The sequence below is a fragment of the Notothenia rossii genome (assembly GCF_949606895.1).
Source record: "Notothenia rossii genome assembly, chromosome: 2".
In the NCBI taxonomy this organism is placed as follows: domain Eukaryota; kingdom Metazoa; phylum Chordata; class Actinopteri; order Perciformes; family Nototheniidae; genus Notothenia; species Notothenia rossii.
This window is the reverse complement of record NC_136904.1, coordinates 1,392,630-1,411,606: the sequence shown is the minus strand read 5'-3', so window position 1 is coordinate 1,411,606 and position 18,977 is coordinate 1,392,630. Positions and strand designations below refer to the sequence as shown.

The 18,977-nt window shown below is 44.2% G+C and overlaps 1 protein-coding gene across 1 annotated transcript in view; it reads right to left on the bottom strand.

The window, feature by feature from the left end:
- Positions 1-18,715, bottom strand: part of LOC307027944 (uncharacterized protein) — a gene marked incomplete at its 5' end in the record, with an annotated part of 249,562 nt that extends 230,847 nt beyond the window's left edge. Inside the window, 6 exons of the mRNA XM_079662638.1 lie at positions 4,491-6,479; positions 10,116-10,508; positions 14,603-14,804; positions 15,285-15,424; positions 18,015-18,142; positions 18,687-18,715. Of these exons, the coding sequence (XP_079518764.1) occupies positions 4,491-6,479; positions 10,116-10,508; positions 14,603-14,804; positions 15,285-15,424; positions 18,015-18,142; positions 18,687-18,715 (2,881 nt within the window). The remainder of the gene's footprint in view (positions 1-4,490; positions 6,480-10,115; positions 10,509-14,602; positions 14,805-15,284; positions 15,425-18,014; positions 18,143-18,686) is intronic.
- Between the last annotated feature and the right edge of the window lie 262 nt (positions 18,716-18,977).

The following is an 18,977-nucleotide window of genomic DNA, read 5'->3' as shown; positions in this document are numbered from 1 at the left end:
ATGCAGATGCTGGGTAAGAACGATGCAGCTGGAGCGCTGTGCCCGCAATGACGTCACACCAGGGGCGGAGCTTCAGGGGGGGCTGTAGGGGCAGGGCAGGTCGGGACCCAATGGGGGCCCGTCGCCGAGGCAGCAGGCTCCGCCCCCGAGATATTAGCCGGCGGGCCCTGCTGCCTCGCGCCACTGAGTGCACTGACGTTCGTGGTCATATTAGGTATAAAGCATTGTAGCCTATAATATGAGTTGAACTTGTGCTGCTATTTTCACACTCACATTTAACATTAAAACATGAAAAATTGCAAGTGAATCCCTTCTATTGTCTCCAAATGTATTTTGGGTAAAATCGTCATCAACAGCCGTCCATCAACATCATACGTAAATGAACGTCAACGTCATCATCAATCACTTGTCATTCAACAGAGCACTGCCTAAGCATGAGCAGTTATAAACACAAAAGTGGAGCTACAAAACGCAAAGAAAAAGATTTCATCCCCGAGCCCCAGCCCGCCAACAACGTTAGTGAGGGTTAGCCAGATTTACAGGTAGGCTACAATCACGGACACACACTGTCAACAAGAAAATGTGAGTTTGTGGTAAATGTTGATATCATGGTTGTTGTTACTTCGTGTAGCTCGGCCACCTAGCTTATTTCCTTTTCTGTCTCTCGGCTGTAGTGATGATGATAATAATAATAATAATAATAATAATAATGCAGCTGCTAGCTGCTCGTCGAGAGGAGAGCCAGGCCTGACGCTTGACCAGCCGCACCCCTCCCCCTCCGGCTCCTTACCTGCTGCGCCGCAAGGTGAAGAAGTACCGGACACTGGGAATGAAAGCAGCAACAGGTCTCCTCCTCACGCTACTCCTACGGGTGAAACTCAGACCACGGATCATGATGTGTCCTGCAATTATCCTCTGGAGCGTTTTCCGACTGATCGGGCAAACTATTTTGAAAACATTGAGGACGCCAATATCAAAAGATATATCCTTAAAATGGGCCCATGCAAACCCAAAGGTCCATTTCCCAAAGACAAGGATAACCGTTGCTTTTCAGAAAGTTATTGCACCTCCACCACTAAAGTTGGGATGAAATTTCCACGTAGCTGGATGTGCTATTCCCCAAAATTGGACTGTTGCTACTGTGAGCCTTGCTGGCCTTTTGCCGACCGAAAGGCACCGTTCTACAACAATGCATGGGTAAACGGAATAAAAGACTGGAAATATCTTTCTACTCAAATTGAGAGGCATGAATCCACTCAAATACACCTTGGTGCATGCGTAGTATATGAGCAGTGGAAAACCAACGGCACAATAGACGCTGACATGGAGAGGAATGTGCGTAATGCCGCCCAATTTTGGAGACAGGTCATGGAGCGCATTGTTAATGTAACTCTCACTCTAGCTTCAAGCAACTTGGCATTCAGGGGCCATCGAGAGGTTCTAGGTCAGGGAAAAGCTGGCAACTTTTTGTCAATAATAGAATTATTGGCTCGCTACGACCCTGTTTTGAAAGAGCTAATCAACCGACCAGAAGGGTCAGTGAAATACCTCAGTCACCAGATTCAAGATGAGATTATTTACATATTATCTCAACGTGTGAAAGCTGACATCATTGATGAAATAAACGAAGCCCCATTTTATTCCGTCATCATGGACACAACGCAAGATGTGTCAAAGATAGACCAGTTGAGGCAGGTCTACCGCTACATAACTGTTGTTAAGAACGACATGGATATTGCAACAGATATACAGATCAATGAAGTCTTTTGGGGTTTTGAAGTGACTGAAGGTTCATCAGCTTCAGAGCTTGAAAACAAAATCCTTGGTTCTATAGAGAAAAACGGATTAGATCTGTCTAAATGTCGCGGACAGGGCTATGATGGGGCGGCTAATATGAGTGGTGTGTATTCAGGCGTGCAAGCAAGAATAGCCGAGAAGGAGCCCCTTGCCCACTATGTTCATTGCGCTGCTCATAATCTCAACCTAGCACTCAACGACTCTGTTAAAAATGTCACTGGAGTGAAGCAGTTCTATGACACTGTAGAGACGCTCTACAACTTTTTTGGTCACAGTATCAAACGATGGGCATTGCTCAGTGAGTTAATGACGCCAGAGAGCAGAACTATCACATTAAAACGCTTCTGTCCCACTCGCTGGTCATCTCGCCATGATGCGCTTGTTGCGTTAAGGCACAGATATGGAGACATTATAAAAGCCCTCGTCAAAATATCCCTTACCAGTGACAAAAAGGATGAGCGCAATGAAGCAAGTGCGCTCAAGAATGCCATAAGCAAATTTAGCTTTCTATTTTTGGTCAACATGCAGACCAAGATTTTGGAAAGCATAAATTTTGCTTCACATTTACTGCAAGCAAAAGACGCGGATATTCTCAAAGCATCTACTCTACTGCAAAATGCCATCAGTGTTTTGGTGGAGTATAGGGGACAATTTGATGAGGTGAAGTCCGCCACTCTTACCCTGGCTACTAAATGGGGAAGTCAAACACAGTTTGAAACAACCAGGGCCAGGAAAGTTAAGAGACACTTTGATGAACTTTCTGAAGACAGCCGCCTCACTGACGCAAAGAGCAACGGGTGACCGTTTTCAATGCATGTCTCGATATAATCATCCAGCAACTGTCCCAAAGATTCACCAGCTTAAATGCAACTGTGAACATGTTTGAGGCAATTCACCCCAACACACTACTACAAGCAAAGGATGAGGATTTACACCAAGCTGCCCAGCGGCTTAGAGAGCACTACAGTCGGGACATTGCCGCCAGCTTCCCTGGCCAGCTGCTTTCTTTCAGAACCTGTTTCAGGGACCAAATACAAAAACTAAAATCTGTCGCGGATCTGGTAAAAATGCTCATTGTTTACAACCCAGCAGTAACATCTACATTCAGTGAGGTTTGCACAGCCTTCATCTTATTTCTGACTCTTCCTGTCACCGTGGCAACAACCGAGCGCTCTTTCTCCAAATTAAAACTCATCAAAGACTATTTGAGGAGCACGATGGGACAGGAGAGACTGAGTGGACTGGCCTTGCTGTCCATCGAAAGTGACCGAGCCAAGAAATTGGACATACAGCGGATTGTTGACGAGTTCGCGGAGCGCAAGGCTCGCCGAGTGCCCTTCAAGTAGTGGTGAGTACACTTCAAATTTAATTTGTACAGTAGCCTATTTGTACGTGAATGTATGGGCCGCCGTGCCAATTTTACACTGCTGTGCTCTCATGGTGGCGGATGGCTGTCCATGGTGAATGGTGTGTCAGAAATGTAGTCATTTTATTAGGCTATGTTTTCGTTGTCCTTGGACTTTATGTCATGTTATATCATTATTATCTCTGATATATATTTCGTTTCTATACCCTTTGCAGAAACGAAATCTTAAATATTACACCTTTTCTTTAGTTACTTTTCTTTCAAACATTGTTTTAAATTGTAATCTTACTGACTGAGCAACTTTTAACGCACGAGCGTCAGATTACCACCCCGGACTCCCGATATTTTTGTCAAGCTTTATTGGGTTCAAAGGGCCCGGTCATGTGGCCCCGCCCCCCGGCCCGGGTCTGATATGTGCCGCCAGTGCGTCACACATAATTTGGCAGGACTTAAAGAATCCCCGAGAAGATCTAGAAAATTGTCAACATTGAAGGGCAGATTAATGGTTATCAAAGTACAAATATCCAAAATCAGTTCAGTAACGGTTTTCAAGGGGACAATATTTACTCAAATTGATGGGTTTGGATGATGGGGGAAATTCGTGTCACAGGCTCTTTAACACTTCTTTAACTTAGCAGCCCTTATCCAATCCTTATTTTAAATGCTTGCCGATGGTTTTGCTAAGTTCCGCCCAATTTGTTTATACAGAAGTGCTGGCCTTCTGACAAGTATGTTAATGTTCCTGCTGTCAGTACTTGGTTAGACCTCCTTTAGCATGAATAGCTGCATCAATGCGGCGTGGCATGGAGACTATCAGCCTGCGGCACTGCTGAGGTGTGATGGAAGCCCAGGTTGCTTCACTAGCGGCCTTCAGCTCTCTGCATCATTGGGTCTCGTGTGCCTTATCTTCCTCTCGACAATACATAAAATCTCTACAATAATAATTCTCCAAATTCTGACTTTTAAGATAATCTCAAAATCTTGACTTTGATTTTCAGAATTCTCCAAATCCTGACCTTTTTCTAAAAATACAAAAATGTTTCCGAAAATCTCTAAATTCTGGCATTTGCAGAAAACCTCAGTTTTGACTTTTTCTTAAAATCAAAACTGACTTTTTTCTTCATACATTTTGCTCCAAATTATTTTTCCCAAAATTCTGACTTTTTCTAAAAGCTGGATTTTGAGGAAACGTGAAAGAATGTATTTATTTTAAGAAAGATTCAAAAATACTGAGGTTTTCTGCAAAGGGCAGAATTGGAAGATTTTAGAAGAAAAAAAATTGCATTTCAGAAAAAGGTCAGCATTTGGAGTAAAAAGTATTTCTTACAGACTGAGCAGCTGAATGGTTTCTCTCCTGCACTATATCTTGAATAGTAGACATGGTCTTGTTGATTTCTCTGAGAGTTTGAACCTGGTTCTCTGGTCTCCTTCCAATCAACCCTGTCTTCAGTCCCAGGTTCAGAAGAGTCTCCAGGGTTGTCCTCAGTCTCTGGTTGTAAATGTCTCTCTGGATCTGAGTTCCTGGCTGGTTCTAGTCTTCCACAGTCCTCTCCATCAGCTTCTGTTTCCAGGTGTTCAGCTGAGCTGCTGGCTGGAGGCTCTGCCTCTCTGTTCTCCTCGGTTTGATGAAGCTGTGAGGACTGACGACCAACACACTTATGTCTTTTCACCTGTTGACTCAAGGTGAACATTTTGTCACAAATACTGCAGCTGAATGGTTTCTCTCCTGTGTGTATCCTCATGTGGCCCTTTAAACTGTCCCTCCGTTTAAAAAAGGTATCACAGAATAAGCAGCTGAATGGTTTCTCTCCTGTGTGTATCCTCAAGTGGACGTTTAAACTTTCCCTCCGTTTAAAAGAGGTATTACAGACTAAGCAACTGAATGGTTTCTCTCCTGTGTGTATTCTCATGTGGGCATTTAAACTTCCTCTCACTGCAAAAGATTTCTTACAGACTGAGCAGATGAATGGTTTCTCTCCTGTGTGGCTTCTCATGTGCACATTTAAATATCCTTTTCGTGCAAATGTATTATCACAGACTGAGCAGCTGAATGGTTTCTCTCCTGTGTGGTTTCTCATGTGCACCTTTAAATGTGCTCTCTGTGTAAAAGCTTTCTTACAGACTGAGCAGATGAATGGTTTCTCTCCTGCACCACGTCTTGAATGACTGACAGAGTCTTGTTTATTTCTCTGAAAGTTTGAAACTGGTTCTCTGGTGTCCTTCCAATCAGCACTGTCTTCAGTGTCAGGTTCAGAAGAGTCTCCAGGGTTGTCCTCAGTCTCTGGTTGTAAATGTCCCTCTGGATCTGAGTTCCTGGCTAGTTCTGGTCCTCCACAGTCCTCTCCATCAGCTTCTATTTCTATGTGTTCAGCTGAGCTGCTGGCAGGAGGCTCTGCCTCTCTGTTCTCCTCAGATTGATGAACCTGTGAGGACATACGACCAACACACTTATGCGTTTTCACCTCATAACTCCAGGTGAACTTTCTGTCACAAATACTGCAGCTGAATGGTTTCTCTCCTGTGTGTATCCTCATGTGGCTCTTTAAACTTTCTCTCCGTTTAAAAGATGTTTCACAGACTGAGCAATTGAATGGTTTCTCTCCTGTGTGTATTCTCATGTGGGCCTTTAAACGTCCTCTCACTGCAAAAGATTTCTTACAGACTGAGCAACTGAATGGTTTCTCTCCTGTATGGCTTCTCATGTGCAAATTTAAATATCGTTTCCGTGCAAATGTATTCTCACAGACTGAGCAGCTGAATGGTTTCTCTCCTGTGTGGTTTCTCATGTGCTCCTTTAAATGTGCTCTCTTAGTAAAAGCTTTCTTACAGACTGAGCAGATGAATGGTTTCTCTCCAGCACAAAGTCTTGAATCACTGACAGAGTTTTGTTTATTTCTCTGAGAGTTTGAAACTGGTTCTCTGGTCTTCTTCCAATCAGCACTGTCTTCAGTGTCAGGTTCAGAAGAGTCTCCAGGGTTGTCCTCAGTCTCAGGTTGTAAATGTCTCACTGGATCTGAGTTCCTGGCTGGTTCAGGTCCTCCACAGTCCTCTCCATCAGCTTCTGTTTCCAGGTGTTCAGTTTGTCTTTGATGAAGCTGAGAGGACTGAGGTTTCTCTTCATCATCTTCACTCTTCACAGGGACAGGAGTGAATGTGGACTTGGTGATATCAGCCTCCTCAAGCCCTTGAAGCTGCTGTTCCTCTTGTTCCTCTTTAATGTGTGGGGGGGGCTCTGGGTCCTCCTGGTCCAGACTGGAGCTCCACTCCTGCTGCTCAGGGGGAACCTCTTCTTTAACCACCACCAGCTGCTGGACGTCTGCAGGAAACAGGAAACCATGTAGGTTTACACACATGAGGAATTTGCTTTAGTATATGTGGTGCATAAAAAGACACAGAAGAAACATCTTAGCAAAACAAAATAAAATAAAAATAGGATTATAACAGCTATTTAAAACAAAACTATTTTAAAACTATTAAAACCAATTAACATGATTAACACATTAACATATCTAAATGTGACAAATACTATACACTTTATTCAAAGTGAAGAACTGTGCTGATTTAAAAGCGGAAGTGTGCAGAAGAGATGTGCAGCATGTGCAGGATTTACAATATTAAAAAGAACAAGGTGTTGTTGACATGATGTTCATTAATGTAATGTTATTATGGGGTGGATAAAAGTCACTGGAAGAGGAAAGACTCCACAGCAGTGACTGGGGAGCCACACAGAGTGATGGGGGTGGGTGGGGCTGCGTTCTTCCTGAAGTCCACAACCATGTGTTTGAGACCATCCGCTGTGTTGTGCAGAGGTAGGGTTAGTGCACAGTGGAAAGCCCTATTTGACTACTGTTGTAATCCATATGATGGCAAGAACCACTCAACTCAGTGAAGAGAAACGACTATCCATCGTCACTTTAAGAAATGAAGTCCAGTCGATCTAGAAAATGTTAAGTACTTTGAATGTATCTTCAAGTTCAGTCGCAAAAACCATCAAAAGCTATGACCTTGCGACCTTGCCTTCTTACAGTGGAGACTTTTCTGCTTGCTCTTGCCTCTGCTTACTTTTTTATGCTGATTTTTATTTTATTTTTTTCTGAATACTTCGAGCAGCGGTTCCTGGACATTAACTTATCACTGGGACAGTTATTCTTCGTAAATAGACGGAGGATTTCAGCAATGGCCTAGCAACAGTTAAAGCCTGGTACTGCATGCTATTTAGCTTAAGCTAGGTGGCAGCAAAATGAATTCAGACCTATTCTAGATCTCCGTAGCCTGAATCCGCATGTTAACTATTAAACAGTTACTGGGGCTAGTGCAAGCGGGCGAAAAACCTGAAAAACGCATACTTTCATGTGGACATTGCTCCAGAGCACAGAACGTATCTGCGTTTTGCCTTCCAGAGGATAGCCTACGAGTACAACAGATTATCGTTCGGCTACTCCCTATCTCCACGCACGTTCAGCAAATGTGTGGCCACTGCGCTCCAGCCGCTGCGCGTCCATGGCATGAGAGTTTTCTTTGACCTGGACGACATCGTAGTCATGGCCGGGAACAGGCAATGTTTTGCACAGCACAATTGATCCTACACCTAACCAAGTTGGGCTTGGCGATCAATTGGAAAAAGAGCACCCCCATACCTCACCAACAGGCGTTGTATTTGGGAGTGGTGCTCGATGCAGGCAGGCAGACTACATGCCACCCTGTCAGAGAGCAGACGTGCATTCCTGCTTCAGGCATTTCGCAGGCTGTGACAGGGGGCAACAGTGACAGCTTCAACTGTCATGCAGACTCTGGGTCTCATGGCGGCTGCTCACGTTGTGGTCCCGCTCGTGTTACTGCATATGCGCCGCCTGCAAAGGTGGTTCTCCAGCCTGCGTTTAGATCTCAAGAGGCACAAACTACGTCTGGTGACCATCCCCCCCTCAGTGGACAGCAACCTCCGGTTCTGGGGGTCCCCCGGATCAGCTCCGGAGGGGGTTTCCACTGGGACGGGTGACCTCCTACATCAGTGTTCACGGACGCGTCCAGAACAGAATGGGAAGGGACCTGCTTGAAGAGGGCTATAGGTGGGCGCTAGTCTCTAACAGAAACACGGCACAGCAACCTCCTAGAGCTACGGGCAGTAGTGTTGGTCCTCCAGCATTTCAAGCCCCTAATTCAGGGGAGACATGTACTGGTCAGGAGCGACAACAGCACCACAGTGGCATACATCAACAGGCAGGGCTGAGTCCGCTCCGCCGCCTTGTTGACCACAGCGGAGAAACTGTGGTTATGGGCTTCAGAGGTGGTGTTATCTCTGAGAGCCCTCCACATCCCGGGACTGGAGAACAGGGGGGCCGACCTCATGTCGAGGGGCGGCCCCCTGCCAGAGGAGCGGGTGCTTCTCCCGGAGGTGGTGAAGCATGTCTGGGCCCAGTTCGGAAGAGCAGAGGTGGACCTGTTCGCCAGCCGGCGCAACAGCCACTGTGCCCTGTGGTTTTCCATGGGTCTGAGCGACGACCCACCCTTGGGGGTGGATGCTTTCGGACACAAGCCATGGCCAAGAAAGCTACTCAACGCCTTTCCACCGTTGCGTCTCATTCTCCCTCTCCTGGGGAGAGTGAGGCGAGAACGTCTGTCAGTCATCCTAGTGGCTCCGGATCGCGTCTTGGCGCCGTGGTACTCAAAGATGACACCGATGAAGGTGGGCAATGAATTAATTAATGCTTTGACAATTCTGCAGACAGACGGCAGGCGAAAAACCTTTTGAAATGTGTGTTTTCTAAATGGAGCTTGGCTAAGCTAACGTTGTAAATGCTCCGACCGTCCACACTCACAACAACGGCCTACAGACATAAATAAACCAGCGACTGTATTCACCATGACACAGGCAGTCTGTGGTTTGTACTTGTTTCACTTTTGTCTAGTTTCTGAACAGATATGAAGAACTGTGAGCTCTGAGTGCTAACAGCTGATGTTGTTTTTCTGGGGCTCTCATTGAAGATGACGTCACGGCTCCGCCTACACTGCGTTACTAGCCCAGTTCCTAAACTGTAATGGAAATGCACCAAAAAGTGAGCCAGTCCTAACGAGGCCGAGCCATACCGAGCGAGGCCGTGTAGTGGAAATGCGCAATTATTATTCTCCAAATATCTGGAACAAACTCCCAGAAACCTGCTGGTCCGCCGAAACTCTGACTACTTTTAAATCCAGGCTGAAGACTTTTCTTTCTGTCGCTGCTTTTAATTGAACTATTCACATTTCACACTGCACTGTAACTTTTATTCATGTATATTTTCTTTTAATGTTTATTTGATTATCTTTGCTTTTTAGTCACTGTTTTTAAATGCCATTTTCTTAAATGTCTTTCATTTTTGTAAAGCACTTTGAATTGCCTTGTGTTGAAAGGTACTATATAAATAAACCCTGTCTGCACTGTGCAGCTCCTTAAGCGACAGGCTGCTTCACCCCCGCTGTCTCACGGAGAGATACCGCACGTCCTTCCTTCCTGCAGCGATCAGACTATGTGAAAACTGTGCAATATATACGTGGCTGCTAAACCCTCTGTTACAGGATGTGTATTTTGTAAATTGTGTCACTTTTTGTTGTTTTGTTTTTTATTATATATATATATATATATATATATATATATATATATATATTTTTTTTTTTTTTTTTAAACCTTAATACTTTTGTATGCATGCTTCTACGTAACATGAAGCTGCCTTTGGCTCTTTTCTGTTGTAACAACGTACATTTCCCCTCTGAAAAGTATCCTGATTGATTTGACCTACGTTGCACATAATAGGCTAAGGGGCGGGACATCTCTAAGTGGTCGACCAATAACTTCAGAGCAGATTGGGCTCTGGTTTCAGACAGAGGGTGAAAAGAGGCAGTACAACAAAAATAAAGAGCTTTTTCAACATTAAAGCATGGAGACATGTCCCAGTGAAGACAATATACTAATACCAACCTGAAAATGAAGAGAATATGTCATCCTTTTCGTTGTCCTCAGTCTCTGGTTGTAAATGTCTCTCTGGATCTGAGCTCCTGGCTGGTTCTGGTCCTCCACAGTCCTCTCCATCAGCTTCTGTCTCCAGGTGTTCAGTTTGTCTTTGATGAAGCTGAGAGGACTGAGGTTTCTCTTCATCATCTTCACTCTTCACAGGGACAGGAGTGAATGTGGACTTGGTGATATCAGCCTCCTCCAGCCCTTGAAGCTGCTCTCCCTCCTGACTGATCCAGAGTTCTTCCTGTTCCTCTTTAATGTGTGGGGGGGGCTCTGGGACCTCCTGGTCCAGACTGGAGCTCCACTCCTGCTGCTCAGGGGGAACCTCTTCTTTAACCACCACCAGCTGCTGGACGTCTGCAGGAAACAGGAAACCATGTAGGTTTACACATACGAGGAATTTGCTTTAGTATATGTGGTGCATAAAAAGACACAGAAAGAAACATCTTAGCAAAATAAAATAAAAATAGGATTATGACAGCTATTTAAAACAAAACTATTTTAAAACTATTAAAATCAATTAACAATATTTAAATGTGACAAATACTATACACTTTATTTAAAGTGCAGAACTGTGCTGATTTAAAAGAGGAATTGTGCAGAAGAGATGTGCAGCATGTGAAGGATTTACAATGTTAAAAAGAACAAGGTGTTGTTGACATGATGTTCATTAATGTAATGTTATTATGGGGTGGATAAAAGTCACTGGAAGAGGAAAGACATATTCCTTCACCCACACACCCAGACCCTCTGGCAGAGGAGGTGGCACTGGTCTCCTGCTCTCTCCCAACTGGAGCTTCTCCCTCTTCAAGCTACCTAATTTCACTCCTTCCACCTTTGAATTCCATGCCGTCACGGTAACCCATCCTATACAATGAACCATTGTTGTTCTCTACCGTCCACCAGGCGCCTTGGGGGACTTCTTGGGGGAGTTAGATCATCTCCTCTCACACATCCCTGATACTGGCCCTCCCGCTGTACTTCTCTGAGACTTCAACCTCCAGACAGGGAAGACATCTGAACTAACATCTCTGTTAACCACCTTTGCTTTCTCACTGTCTCCATCCCCACCAACTCATAACGCTGGCAATGTCCTTGATCTCATATTCTCAAGGAACTGCACTACTTCTAACCTCTCTGTAAACCCGCTCCACACATCCGATCACTTCTTCATTTCATTCTCTCTACCCCTTTCACACATCCGATCACTTCTTCATTTCATTCTCTCTACCCCTTTCACACATCCGATCACTTCTTCATTTCATTCTCTCTACCCCTTTCACACATCCGATCACTTCTTCATTTCATTCTCTCTACCCCTTTCCAAACATAACAACCTAATCTCTTCTAATTCTGCACCTGTCCGCCGTAACCTCCGTTCCCTCTTCTCCTCTACCTTCGCCTCATAGGTGCTCTCAGCCCTCCCTTCCTCTGACTCGTTCCAACTCCTGCCTCCGAACTCTGCTGCAGAAACTCTCCTCTCTCCTCTCTCGTCCTCTCTGGACTCTCTCTCCTCTCTACTCTCTCATCCTCTCTGGACTCTCTCTCCTCTCTACTCTCTCATCCTCTCTGGACTCTCTCTGTCCTCTCACATCTTGGCAGGCTCGTCAGTCCCCTCCTGCTCCCTGGCTAAATGACGCACTGTGTGCTAAAAGAACCATCCTTAGGGCAGCAGAGCGGAAATGTGGAAATCCAATCACCATGACGACCTCCTAACCTATCAGGCTCTCCTCTCCTCTTTCTCTGCTTCCATTTCTCAGGCAAAAAGCACTTTCTTTCAAGATAAGATCCAATCTTCCTATTCCAATCTCCAAAAACTATTTTCTATCTTCTCCTCCCTCTTGGACCCCCCCAAAGCCCCTCCCCCCTCCTCCCTCTTGGACCCCCCCAAAGCCCCTTCCCCCTCCTCCCTCTTGGACCCCCCAAAAGCCACTTCCCCCTCCTCCCTTCTGTCAAGCAACTTTGTTAACTACTTTGAAAAAAAGGTTGATGATATTTGCTCTTTTTTTTCTGACTCACCTTTACTCACCGCTGGGTCACCAGACCCTCCCTTCACCCACACACTGACCTCCTTCTCCCCTCTCTCCAAGTGAGGTTCTTACCCTCATTACCTCTGCCCGTCCTACCACCTGTCCTCTGGACCCTGTCCCCTCAAACCTCCTTCAGACTATCGCTCCTGATATTCTACCATTTCTCACCCATTTCATCAACACTTCTCTAACTTCTGGTCACTTTCCAAACAGTCTCAAGGAGGCAAGAGTAAACCCTCTCCTAAAGAAACCCACTCTCAACCCGTCTGATGTTAGAAACTACAGGCCTGTCTCTCTCCTCCCGTTCCTGTCTAAAACACTTGAACGCGCTGTCTTTAAACAACTCTCCTGTTATCTCCATCAGAACAACCTTCTGGATCCGCACCAGTCTGGTTTCAAGGCAGGTCACTCAACAGAAACTGCTCTCCTTGCTGTCTCTGAGGAACTGCACACTGCTAAAGCATCCTCCCTCTCCTCTGTCATCATCCTTCTAGACCTGTCTGCTAACCTACAGGGTAACTTGGAGAGGGTCCGAGTCCGACCCTTGTCAATTAACTACAGGGGTCCCTCAGGGCTCTGTTCTTGGTCCCCTCCTCTTCTCCCTGTACACAAACTCGCTCGGATCAGTCATTAGCCCGCATGGTTTTTCATACCACTGCTACGCTGACGACACCCAATTAATTCTGTCCTTTCCCCGCTCAGAGACCCAGGTCGTCGCACGCATCTCTGCTTGCCTAGCAGACATCTCTCAGTGGATGTCTGCTCACCACCTCAAGCTCAACCTTGACAAGACTGAACTGCTTTTCCTTCCGGGAAAAGATTGTCCCACTCTTGACCTAACAATCAACATCGGCCCCTCTGTTGTTTCCCCGACTCAGACTGCAAGGAATCTGGGTGTGACCCTAGATAACAAACTGTCCTTCACTGCAAACATCGCTGCTACAACCCGCTGCTGCAGACACACGCTTTACAACATCAGGAGGATACGTCCCCGGCTGACCCAGAAAGCAACGCAGGTTCTGGTCCAGGCTCTCGTCATCTCACGCCTAGACTACTGCAACTCCCTCCTGGCTGGTCTACCTGCATGTGCCATCCGACCTCTACAGCTCATCCAGAATGCAGCGGCTCGTCTGGTCTTCAACCTTCCTAAATGTTCCCACACCACGCCGCTCCTCCACTCCCTTCACTGGCTTCCAGTAACTGCTAGAATCCACTTCAAGACACTGGTACTTGCGTACCATGCTGCGAATGGATCTGAACCTTCCTACATCCAGGACATGCTTAAACTGTACAATAATGTAATGTTTTATGAGACTGAACAGTCACATAGGGTATTGGACTCTCTTAAAACCCAGGTAGGTGCAGAATAGGTTGATATGGTAAAACAAATTGTCACAGGCTCCTCCAACAGAGCAACATGAATATATCTAGGACACAAACAAATAAAACAGATGAAATAGTGCAAAATAATGTTTTGAGATGTGATTATTTTTACAGTTTTCCCCTCAAACATTTTTTATATTGTATTTCATAATGACAGGAAATGTGTCATTTATTTTAACAACCAAAAAACGGTATAAATGGAATACATTATATATCTGTTTTTTTAGCAGCCTTTAAAGTGCACCTATCATGATATTCTAAGGCATGTATTATGGGTCTCAGATATATATGAATATATAAAAACATGTCTATGATGTGTTTTGCTCAAAATACAAACAGATCATGCATTTTAGAAATCCCTCATATCCCTCTATCCTATCGGTTAGTTTTGTATCAAAGATAAAGCAACACTTTCTCAGAATCAAGCAAAACTAAGAGTTTAAGATAAAACAAAACTGAGTCAAGCAAAATAAATGTAATTTCAAAAATGAAACTATAAGTTGCAAACAAATCATTTGTGTAATCATGTGAACTATAAGTATTTTTTCTTTGTTTTAATATAGGTTTTTGTTTGCAGTTCTCTTTGCTCAATGATCAGACTTTTGCTCTCGCTGCAGCTCTTCTAGTTTGCGCTCCCTCATTTTTAGTTTTCAATTCTGACACAAACGTCCCAGGTGGGCGGGACTTTCAGGGGTGCGTCCCCATTGGCTACTCAGTTTTTGAGTTACGAAAAATGAAAGAGCGCAAACGTGAAGAGCTGTAGCGAGAGCAAGTCTGATCATTGAGAAAGAAGCAAAGAGAACTGCAAACAAAACGATATGTTAAAACAAAGAAAAAGACTTATAGTTTACATGATTACACAAATGATTTTTTCGCGACTTATAGTTTTATTTTTTTAATTAAATTAATTTAGCTTGATTCTGTTTTTTTTCTCTTAAACTCTTAATTTTGCTTGATTCTGAGATAGTGTTGCTTTATCTTTATGAAACAAAACTACTCCCATACATGTCCCAGTGAAGAGAACATACTAATACTAACCTGAAAATGAACAGAATATGTCGTCCTTTTTGTTATCCTCAGTCTCTGGTTGTAAATGTCTCTCTGGATCTGAGTTCCTGGCTGGTTCTGGTCCTCCACAGTCCTCTCCATCAGCTTCTGTTTCCAGGTGTTCAGCTGAGCTGCTGGCTGGAGGCTCTGCCTCTCTGTTCTCCTCAGTTTGAGTTTGATGAAGCTGTGAGGACTGACGACCAAAACACTTATGTCTTTTGACCTGAGATCTCTGTGTGAATGTTTTGCCACAAACACTGCAGCTGAATGGTTTCTCTCCTGTGTGGATTCTTATGTGGCACCTTAAAGTTCCTCTCCCTGCAAAAGATTTCTTACAGACTGAGCAGCTGAATGGTTTCTCTCCTGTGTGAATTCTCATGTGCCGATTTAAACTTCCGCTCCCTGCAAAAGATTTCTTACAGACTGAGCAGCTGAATGGTTTCTCTCCTGTGTGTATTAACATGTGCATATTTAAACTTCCTCTCCCTGCAAAAGATTTCTTACAAATTGAGCAGCTGAATGAATTATCTCCTATGTGGCTTCCCATGTGCCGATTTAAACTTCCTCTCCCTGGAAACATTTTCTCACAGACTGAGCAGCTGAATGGTTTCTCTCTGTGTATTGCAATGTGCCGATTGAAACTTCCTCTACCTGCAAACATTTTCTCACAGACTGAGCAGCTGAATGGCTTCTCTCCTGTGTGGATTTTAATGTGCTCCTTTAAATGTCTTCCTTGTTTAAAAGATGGAATGGAACTCCACTCCTGCTGCTGAGGGGGAACCTCTTCTTTAACCACCACCAGCTGCTGGATGTCTGCAGGAAACAGGAAACACATATTCATCAGAATCGGTTATATTTACCAAGTAGTTTTACACATACAAGGAATTTGCTTCAGTATATGTGGAGCATAAAAAGACATAGAAAGAAGCATCATAGCAAAACAAAATAAAAAACTTAAAAACAAAACTCTTTTAAAACTATTAAAACCAATTAACAATATTTAAATGTGACATACTATACACTTTGCTCAACATACAAACAGATCATGCATTTCAGACATCCCTCATATCCCTCTATTCCAGCTGTTAGAAAAATGCGGATTTTGGGTCCTTAGCTTGAAAAAACAAAACAAAGAGGAGGCAGAGCTAATGCCTGCTCATAATTCTACTGGAGATAAAGTTAAATTCTGCTGTGATAAAATGCCATCCTGTTCTAAACAACTGTAGGGGCCAATTAAGGCATATTTTCATTTGTGTATCATCGCATCAACTTTTAATTAAATGCTGTTACACTTTTAAGAAAGCTTCCATGGGGGAGCCACGCGATCAGCTGGACAAGATGGCAGCATAGGTTAAACTCGCTCAACCCAGTGATGCTAATTCTGTAAATGTATACCGTTGAGACAACTCTTTTTTTATATATTTTAGCCTCCATCAGTGTCTGATCGAAGGCAATGTCTAAATCGCCGCCTAAAAAGGGTCCCGAGACGAGGGGGAAGTCTGACATGGAGGCGTTAGCCGACACAGTGTTTGAGAAGCAATGAGGCTATCTGGATTTGCGCTTCGACCATCTCCAACAGATGGGGAGAGAGACCAAGGGGAAATTGACTTCTATCCAAATGGACTTGGTGGTACCGAGTGAAAGCATCGGCACCGTTAAGGCAGAGATGGGCAAGATACGGTTAGATGTGGTGAACAATTCGGGTATGCTACCCACCCACATGGCTACGCTGGACATGGAGAACCGGAGCAGAAGATGCAACGTCCGTATAACTGGGCTAGCAGAAGGACTTGAAGGGTCTAACGCCATACAATTTCTGACACACTCACTTCCAAAGTGGTTCCCCTCCTTAAGTAATCTAAAGGGCGAGTTAATGTGAGCTCATCGTATCTACAGCGACGACAGGAAGAAGCAGGTGGGCGCTACCCGCACTCTGATTTTCAACGTTCTCCGTTATACCACCCGCCAAGACATACTCCGTGCCGCAAAGAAAGCCCCGCTCACGATTGATGGACGGAGGATTTGCTTCTCCCCTGACTACAGCAGCTACACTGTTAAACGTCGTCAGGCTTTCTCCCGGGCAATGGGGTGGAATGTTTCCTCCTTTACCCCGCTACACTGAAAGTCAAGGGAGCTGGTCAAGTTAAGACATTTCATTCCCCGGGACATGCCGAAGACTTCATCGTCTCCTTACCAGGAGTATAGGATGCACCAACAGGCAGGGACGGGGACCCGGGCGCTCGTCTGATGGCGAATAGCGGTCTTTTGGAACTTGTTGGACTACATAGCGTCGCTGTTTTGGACTAAATGCACACTGCTTTGCGTGGACTGGGATCTCTTACAGAGTTTTGGATTATTTCTGAAGGCTTCTTTTTATTTGTTTGTGTCTGACCCTGGACTCATCTGGGGACAGATAGTTGTTTATCATTGTTTGGCTGATCAGACTAACTTGCGAGTCTACTGCTTGATTTTTGGATCCCACACCACGTAATAAATTTGCTCTCATTTCTTCTAATACCTAAGCTCACTGTTAACAACGGTTTAGTAAGCTTTAAGTACTGGGTTGAAGGGTATGTATAATGCTTTTGTAGCCCCATATCCAATCAGGTCAAGGATCAATTTAGGAATATCGGTTTAATGTACTGTTTAGTTATTTTAAGTATCGTCTTTAATATTTATTTTTCTTTATCATCGTTTTTTTGTTACCGGGGAAATGTATGGGGGATTTCTTGTTATATGGTTGTTTATCATCTGACATTCCACTCAGCTTATTGTTGACATCTTCCAGAGCAGTGCAGCCCAATGGGTGACTTATCTATTCTTGTCTGGAACTGTGATGGGTTGAATGCACCTCACAAGCGAGCTAGTATTTTGACTATGTTACATCGCCGTAGCATTTTCTGGCTTTCCTGCAAGAGACTTGTAGGCCGTATTGCTAATAAATGCTATCAAACTATTGCATCCTCTTCAGCTAACTCCAAAACCAAAGGAGTAGCCATTGTATCGTAATTTGAACGTTAAGGTACTGGACATGTGGGCAGACACTGCAGGGAGGATAACGATTGCCAGGGTGGAAGTTTATGGGAGAAAGGTGGCTCTTATTTCTGCTTATGCCCCAAATACATTTGATAAGGATTTTTATGATACCTTAACTCAAAAAAATTCTAGAATTAACCGAGTATGCTATCATGGTGGGAGCGGACATGAATGCAGTATGGAATTCAAATGAACGGTCAAGTTTAACAGCCTCTAGAGAACAGGAGTCGACTACTGCCGCGCTGCAGTCTTGGGCCGGGAGTTTGGGACTAGTGGACATGTGGCGAGCTTTTAACCCACAGGTTAAAGATTATTCATTTTTCTCAGCCAGACAAAAATCTTTTTCTAGGATAGATTATCTTTTTACCTCTCCACAACTTTTCCAGAAAGTCGATGCTTCCTATTGCTCTCTCAGACCACAAGGGAGTACTCTGTTGTGCAACTCTGGGCAATTTATCCAAGCACACCACTAGATGGCGCCTCAGTTTCACTTTACTAGGAAATGGAAAATATAAAGAACAATTCCTGACACAATCGGAAGAGTTTCTTGACTTAAATATAGGTTCAGTTGAGGACCCAACAATATTATGGGATGCAGTCAAAGGCTTTATAAGAAGCAACACCATATTGCTCTCTTCAAATGTATGTAAGGAAAGATCCGCCAGATTACAGGCTTTGGAAGCAGAATTTGCTCGTCTTGACTCCATTTTGCTGAATAATTACTCTAAACAAACGGGATCTAAACTTGTCAAAATGGAGATAAATGATATCTTGAAACAACGATCAGAATTTCTAATACATAGGGTTAGGCAGCGCTATTACTTCCACGGGTCTCAGCCCAGTCACATCTTGGCTTCAAAAATCAGGTCTAGTGAGCACTTTGTAGATATTCCCTCCATTAAATCTTTGAATGGTAATGTCACAACTGAGCCAAAGCAAATAAATGAGACTTTTCCAACCTTTTATTCCAATTTATATAAGTCAGAGGTTCAGTTGGACAAGAATAGATGTGACGCCTTTCTCGGTCAGCTAGACTTACCACAGCTTGCAGTCACTGATTCCACCCATCTTGCTGATCCCATTTCCTTAGAGGAATTAACAGATGCAGTATGCAACATGCAACAAAACAAATCACCAGGTTTAGATGATCTCCCGAATTGTATGTAGCACTTTGGGATAAACTGGGTCCACTACTTTTGGATATGATAATATATTCGATGGATAAAGGCAGTTTTTCGAGGGACGTGAACATAGGTCCACTTTAAGAGCAAGGAAATTAGGGCTATCATGCTATATTTGAATAATATATTGTAGGGTCATACCTATATAA